At 45.5% G+C, this 8,169-nt stretch overlaps 1 protein-coding gene across 1 annotated transcript in view; it reads left to right on the top strand.

Annotated features, from left to right (window-relative positions):
- Window positions 1-7,756: 7,756 nt before the first annotated feature.
- ino80e (INO80 complex subunit E) overlaps window positions 7,757-8,169 on the top strand; it is a 28,137-nt gene continuing 27,724 nt past the window's right edge. Inside the window, exon 1 of the mRNA XM_060823301.1 lies at window positions 7,757-7,833. Coding sequence (XP_060679284.1) covers window positions 7,757-7,833 — 77 coding nt within the window. The remainder of the gene's footprint in view (window positions 7,834-8,169) is intronic.

The raw sequence follows: 8,169 nt of genomic DNA, 5'->3' as shown, positions 1-8,169 counted from the left end.
GAGAAATCTGAATTCATACCTTGGGAACCCTCCAACCACAAGGTATGAATTCAGATTTCTCCAGTTTCCTCATTTCCCCTCCCCCCACCTTGTCTCAGTCGGTTCCCTCAACTCAGCACCGCCCTCCTAACCTGCAATCCTCTTCCTGACCTCTCCGCCCCCACCCCACTCCGGCCTATCACCCTCACCTTGACCTCCTTCCACCTATCACACCTCCATCGCCCCTCCCCCTAGTCCCTCCTCCCTACCTTTTATCTCAGCCTGCCTGGCACACTCTCCTCATTCCTGATGAAGGGCTTATGCTCGAAACGTCGAATTCCCTATTCCTGAGATGCTGCCTAACCTGCTGTGCTTTGACCAGCAACACATTTGCAGTTTCGATATCCTCACCCCTACTTTGCTATCTGCTCCTCCACTCCCTCCTCAATGTCTCAGCAGCCCCACCCCCACCACCTTTTCAGAGCCAGAGAAACTTCCAATAGAAAGGCAAGCGATAGGCTAAAGCTAACAACTCCTGCAGATAGGTTAGGGATTTAAAACAAACAGCATCTGCTGGTCTATGGTTGTCGGTGCCTTGATGTGCGAACAGATGAACTCATGTGTTCTGATGGTCACTGTTGGAGAATTCATGCACTCCTACGCTGTAGGTAAAGAAAGGGAAATTGTCTCTCTCTCACTCTCAGTGCTGCCAGCCATACACTGTCGAATAAAAAAAAGGACAAAATGATTTCAATTAGTCAGAAAGTGCACAATCTCACAATCAATTTCCCAATCAACACCTACTGACACCGTACCATATAACGTGCACATGCCCTAGTTTCCCTTTAGCAATGACTCACAAACTGATCTGTTATTTTTGGGATGGTGTTAAAGTTAGAACTCTGCTCTTGTTCTCAATTGTATGTATATGTGTGTGTTCCCAATCTGTATGTATATATGTGTATGTGTATATATATATATGTATGTATATGTGCGTGTGTGTGTGCGTATGTATATGTATGTGTATGTGTAATGTGTGTGTGTATGTGTGTGTGTGTTCCCAATCTGTATGTATATGTGTGTGTGTGTGTGTGTGTGTGTGTTCCCAATCTGTATGTATATGTGTGTGTGTGTGTGTGTGTGTGTGTTCCCAATCTGTATGTATATGTGTGTGTGTGTGTGTGTGTGTGTGTGTGTGTGCGTGCATGGTACAGTTATTTATACTTGTGTTTGAGAACTGCTAAACTCACTCCTTTGCTCCTTCGAGACAACCGGATTAAATCAGAAACAAAAAACAGAAGTTGCTGGAAAAACTCAGGGGGACTGGCAGCGTCTGTGAAGAGAAATCAGAGTTAACGTTTCGGGTCCGGTGACCCTTCCTTAGAACTGAGGATAACTCACTGGACTCAAAATGTTAACTCTGATTTCTCTTCACAGACGCTGCCAGTCCCCCTGAGATTTTCCAGCAACTTCTGCGTTTTGTTTCTGATTTTCAGCATTTGCAGTTCTTTCGGATTTTATTTCCTGAAAGTGTGCACCTAAAACATCGAATTCTCCACCTCCTGCTGCTGCCTGGCTTGCTGTGTTCTTCCAGCCTCCTGCCTGTCTGCTTTAACAGCCCACCCTGTTCCCTGGCCAACACCTCAGTCTCAGGCTAGTTGTAGTGCTCCAGTGAGACCTCCCTACTCTTATACTCCAACCCCCTGTCGCTTTAACCCTGTTCCCTGGCCAACAGCTCAGTCTCAGGCTAGTTGCAGTGCTCCAGTGAGACCTCCCTACTCTTATACTCCAAGCCCCTGTCGCTTTAACCCTGTTCCCTGGCCAACACCTCGGTCTCAGGTTTGTTGCAGTGCTCCAGTGAGACGTCCCTACTCTTATATTCCAACCCCCTGTCGCTTTAACCCTGTTCCCTGGCCAACACCTCGGTCTCAGGTTTGTTGCAGTGCTCCAGTGAAGCTCAGCTCAAACTGAAAGGACAGCGCCTCATTTTCTGCTTGGGGACCCTGCAGCCCTCCAGACTCAATACCCAGTCCAACAATTCAACAAGCCCCCTACTCCAAACCCCAGGCCTTGTTATCAGACAGTCTGCCATTACACACTACCTGTTGTTAGCCACTAACAGTCTCCATTAACAGCCGTTTGTTATTCACTCCTTTTCCTGTCCAACTACTCTTCCCTCTCTCTGGGCTCTATCCCTATCCATCATTTATACTTTACCCCCCCTCCCCCCCACCCCACCCTATCTTCTATGTACAAACCAACAATTTCCTCACTCCCATCAGTTCTGAGGGCAATAGACAATAGGTGCAGGAGTAAGCCATTCTGCCCTTCGAGCCTGCACCGCCATTCAATATGATCATGGCTGATCATCCTTAATCAGTATCTTCTTCCCGCCTTATCTCCATAGCCCTTGATTCCACAATCCGTCAGAGCTCTGTCCAACTCTTTCTTAAATGAATCCAGAGACTGGGCCTCCACTGCCCTCTGGGGCAGAGCATTCCTCACAGCCCCCACTCTCTGGGTGAAGAAGTTTCTCCTCATCTCTGTCCTAAATGGTCTACCCCGTATTTTTAAGCTGTGTCCTCTGGTTCGTCACTCACCCATCAGCGGAAACATGTTTCCTGCCGCCAGAGTGTCCAATCCTTTCATAATCTTATATGTCTCAATCAGATCCCCTCTCAGTCTTCTAAACTCAAGGGTATACAAGCACAGTCGCTTCAGTCTTTCAGTGTAAGGTAATCCCGCCATTCCAGGAATTGACCCCGTGAACCTACGCTGCACTCCCTCAATAGCCAGAATGTCTTTCCTCAAATTTGGAGACCAGAACTGCACACAGTACTCCAGGTGTGGTCTCACCAGGGCCCTGTACAGCTGCAGAAGCACCTCTTTGCTTCTATACTCAATCCCTCTTGTTATGAAGGCCAGCATGCTATTAGCCTTCTTCACTACCTGCTGTACCTGCATGCTTACCTTCATTGGCTGGTGTACAAGAACACCCAGATCTCTCTGTACTGCCCCTTTACCTAAATTGATTCCATTGAGGTAGTAATCTGCCTTCCTGTTCTTGCCACTAAAGTGGATAACCACACATTATCCACATTAAACTGCATCTGCCATGCATCTGCCCACTCACCTAACTTGTCCAGGTCACCCTGTAATCTCCTAACATCCTCATCACATTTCACCCTGCCACCCAGCTCAGTATCATCAGCAAATTTGCTAATGTTATTGCTGATACCATCCTCTATATCATTAACATATATTGTAAAAAGCTGCGGTCCCAGCATGGATCCCTGCGGTACCCCACTGGTCACTGCCTGCCATTCCGAAATGGAGCCGTTTATCACTACCCTTTGCTTCCTATCAGCCAACCAATTTTCAATCCAATCTATTACTTTGCCCCCAATACCATGCGCCCTAATTTTGCTCACTAACCTCCTGTGTGGGACTTTATCAAAAGCTTTCTGAAAGTCCAGGTACACTACATCCACTGGATCTCCCTCGTCCATCTTCAGAGTTACATCCACAAAAAACTCCAGAAGATTAGTCAAGCACGATTTCCCCTTCATAAATCCCTGCTGACTCTGACCTATCCTGTTACTACTATCCAGATGTGTCGTAATCTCATATAGACTCCAGCATCTTTCCCACCCCTGAGGTCAGACTAACTGGTCTATAATTTCCTGTTTTCTCTCCCCCAACTTTCTTAAAAAGTGGTATAACATTAAGGGTCACCGGCCCCGAAACCTTAATTCTGATTTCCCTTCACAGATGCTGCCTGAACTGCTGAGACACTACAACAACTTCTGTTTTTGTTTCCTTATTTACAGCATCTGCAGTTCTTTTGCTGATTAAATTGGAGACTTTTAAAGTGTGGGTCTGGAAGAAACAGGGTTTTTTTTTCATTAATGCTTGGGAAGTGACTGGACCCATCATTTCTCTTCCGTCCCTAGTTGCCTCTTGAGAAGGCGGAGTGGAACTGTCTTCCTGAACCACAGCAGCTCCCCCTCTACCTCCTCCACTCCCCCCACCCCCATCCCATGCCGTGGAGGGAGATGGTGTCTTTAGAGAGGGAATTCCAGGATTCTGACCCAGACACACTGAAGGCATAGCCGATATACTCCCCAAGTTGGGATGGTGAGGGGCTCATAGGGGGCTGGAGCTCCCATGTATCTGCTGCCCCTTGTCCTTCGAGGTGGAAGTGGCCGTGGGTTTGGGGGATTTTTGGTGAATTCCTGCAGTGCAACTTGTAGATGGTACACACTGCAGCTACGGTGAGGGAGGGATGAGGTTCTGGTGACAAACACGCGAAGGTTGCTTTGTCCTGGATGGTGTGGGGCTTCTTGAGTGTTATTCAAGGTACTTCTCCCTGTGGGACTAGCATGTAGTCCCCCCCACCTCGCCCCGCCGGGACCAATATGTGGTTTAAACACCAGAAACAAGAACTGTCTCAAGGGTTGCGACCGTTGAAAGGAAGACATGTGACTTAATCTGGAGTTTTGTCAAATCATTCACCAGGTGTGGGAGGTGGTTAGGATGGCAGAGTCAAAACGTTTGGCGCTGGAAAAGCACAGCCAGTCAGACAGCAAATCAAGGAACAGGAGAGTCGACATTTCAGGCATAAACTCCTCATCAGGAAGATCCTGATGGTCTGAGCTGATATCTCACTTGTGTTTTACAAAACCTTAAGTTGTCCTGAGAATGTGACTTAAAAGAGGTTCTGGGATTTACATATTAACGAACTGAAACCTGGAAACTATGAGCGGCACGGTGGCACAGTGGTTAGCACTGCTGCCTCACAGCGCCAGGAACCAGGGTTCAATTCCCACCTCAGGTGACTGACTGTGTGGAGTTTGCACATTCTCCCCGTGTCTGCGTGGGTTTCCTCCGGGTGCTCCGGTTTCCTCCCACAGTCCAAAGATGTACGGGTCAGGTGAATTGGCCATGCTAAATTGCCCGTAGTGTTAGGTGCAGGGGTAAATGTAGGGGAATGGGTCTGGGTGGGTTGTGCTTTGGCGGGTTGGTGTGGACTTGTTGGGCCAAAGGGCCCATTTCCACACTGAGGGTAATCTAATCTAATCTAAAAGATGAAATACTTAACAACAATCTAGGTTTGTTAAATATGCACAATGCATGAACAGGGGAATATAAAGATTATTTATGATGCTGGAACTAAGGAATGTAAAGATTACACATGAAGCCAGAACAGGAGAATGTAAAGGTTATACACAACACAGGAACAGTGAATTGTAAATATTGTATACAATGCAGGAATTGAGGAATGTAAAGTTTATACATGATGGAGGAACAGGTGAATGTAAAGGTTCTTTAGGATGCAGGAACAGGAGAAGGTTAAACACGATATAGAAACAGGAGAATGTAAAGATTATACAGAATGCAGGGTCAGGGGAATGTAAAGATTATATACAATGCTGGAACATGTGTTTGTAAAGATTGTACACAATGCAGGAAGAGGAGAATGTAAAGATTATACACAATGCGGGAACCTGGAAATATAAATATTATAATCGATACAGGAAAAGGGGAATGTAAAGATTATACATGTTGCAGGAACAGGGGAATGTAAAGATTATATACAATGCAGGAACAGAAGAATGTAAAGATTATACACAATGCAGGAACATGGGAATGTAAAGATTATACACAATGCAGGAACAGGAGAATGTAAAGATTATATACAATGCAGGAACATGGGAATATAAAGATTATACACAATGCAGTAACAGGAGAATGTAAAGATTATATACATTGCAGAAACATGGGAATATAAAGATTATACACTATGCATGAACCAGGGAATGTAAAGATTATATACAACACAGGAACATGGGAATATAAAGATTATACACAATGTAGGAACAGGAGAATGTAAAGATTATATAGGATTTAGGAACAGGGGAATGTAAAGAGTATACATGTGAGAAACAAAGCTCACTCACGTCAATAATTTCAGTCCGAGACAAGATCAGAATCAGTAGTGTCATTTATTTCACACTTGTAAGTGGGTGCGATGTCCACTGTCCACAAGGCAGGGACAAACACTGAATTCAATGAATACACGATATTTATGTAATTTGTTTTTTAGTCCCATTGCTCCTCCCTGTTTCCATCCTCCCCTTCCCTAAGCCCGGTACCCATTACTCCTGTTTCTCTCTTGCCTTATCCGGCCTTGTCTGTGACAAAATGCTTATTTCTGGCCTCGCAAGGCCGTTTGACCTCATCCCGCTGTGGGTCGTTGTTAGGCACATTCTTTCTTCACCATTATCTACTCTCTCCATCTGTGCTTTCCCCAACCACACTGATCCTTATGACCTTTTAATTGGGGTTTGTTCCTGTGTTACTGTAAAAGTGGGAAACAGATGCTCATACCTACTGTTTGTACAGGCGTATCGAGCTTAACTGCCTCCCCTCACAGCATCTTATCTAGTCTCCGGTAATATCTACCATTGTTTTGCGGTCACGTTTCATTCATGCATAGAGTTTTAGCTTATACAAAAACAATTATGCATTTCCTCCACATAGTTCCCATTCTTGTTGACTCAGCTCTTGACTGAAACAATTACACACTGATGGGAGTTAATTTACTTTGTATAAGTAATTATAATTACAGAAGTAACACGACTTTACCCATATCCCACATACACAATGCAAGAACCAGGGAATGTAAAGATTATATTGGATTCAGGAACCAGGGGAACATAAAAATTATATAGGATTCAAGGACAAGGGAATGTAAAAATTGTACACAATGCATGAACAGGGAATGTAAAGATTATATAGGATTCAGGAACATGGGAATGTAAAGATTGTACACGATGCAGGAACAGGGGAATGTAAAGATTATATATGATTCAGGAATGGGGAATGTAAAGATTATACACAATGCAGGAACAGGGAATGTAAAGATGATATAGGATTCAGGAACCAGGGAATGTAAAGATTGTACACAATGCAGGAACAGGGAATGTAAAGATTATACACAATGCAGGAACAGGGGAATGTAAAAATTATATATGATGCAGAAACAGGGGAATGTAAAGATTATATAGGATTCAGGAACCAGGGAATGTAAAGATTATATAGGATTCAGGGACAAGGGAATGTAAAGATTGTACACAATGCTGGAACAGGGAATGTAAAGATTATACACAGTGCAGGAACAGAGGAATGTAAAGATTATATAGGATTCATGAACCGGGGAATGTAAAGATTGTATACAACGCGGGAACAGGGGAATATAAAGATTATATAGGATTCAGGAACAAGGGAATGTAAAGATTATACACAGTGCAGGAACATGGGAATGTAAAAATTATATATGATGCAGGGACGGGGAATGTAAAGATTATATAGGATTCAGGGACAGGTGAGTGTAAAGATTACATATGATGCAGGAACAGGGGAATGTAAAGATTATACACAGTGCAGGAACATGGGAATGTAAAGATTATATATGATGCAGGGACGGGGAATGTAAAGATTATATAGGATTCAGGGACAGGTGAATGTAAAGATTATATATGATGCAGGAACATGGGAATGTAAAGATTATATATGATGCAGGAACAGGGGAATGTAAAGAGTATTCACATCGAAGTTCGTTTAGCCCCGCCCTCCCCGTTGCTGATTGGACAGTCGTGTCGGTCAGACAGACAGACAGACAGCCCCGCCCACCAATACTCAGACCGACACACGATGTCGCCCCGCCCCCGTCTCTGATTGGTCCCGCCGTGCTGAGTAACACGGTATCCGACCAATGGTCATCGCAAACGGCCAGGGCGGGGCTAACGTGACAGCCAATGGGGAAGCGGGATGTAGATGGTCCACTTCCGGGTCAGAGAGAGAGACACAGAGTGTGAGGGGAGTAAGGGAGGTTAGTGGGGGCAAGGGTGAGGGGGGTGAGAGAGAGTGAGGGAGAGTGAGAGAGAGTGAGGGGGAGTGAGGGGGAGTGAGGGAGGTGAGAGAGAGTGAGGGGGGTGAGAGAGAGTGAGGGGGGTGAGGGAGAGTGAAGGGGGTGAGAGAGAGTGAGGGGGGTGAGAGAGAGTGAGGGGGGTGAGGGAGAGTGAAGGGGGTGAGGGGGGTGAGAGAGAGTGAGGGAGAGTGAAGGGGGTGAGAGAGAGTGAGGGGGGTGAGAGAGAGTGAGGGGGGTGAGGGAGAGTGAGGGGGGTG

Source organism: Hemiscyllium ocellatum, unplaced genomic scaffold (genome assembly GCF_020745735.1).
Source record: "Hemiscyllium ocellatum isolate sHemOce1 unplaced genomic scaffold, sHemOce1.pat.X.cur. scaffold_532_pat_ctg1, whole genome shotgun sequence".
Classification (NCBI taxonomy): Eukaryota; Metazoa; Chordata; class Chondrichthyes; order Orectolobiformes; family Hemiscylliidae; genus Hemiscyllium; species Hemiscyllium ocellatum.
Note: the sequence above shows the minus strand (reverse complement) of the source record. Positions and strands in the feature narration are given on the sequence as shown.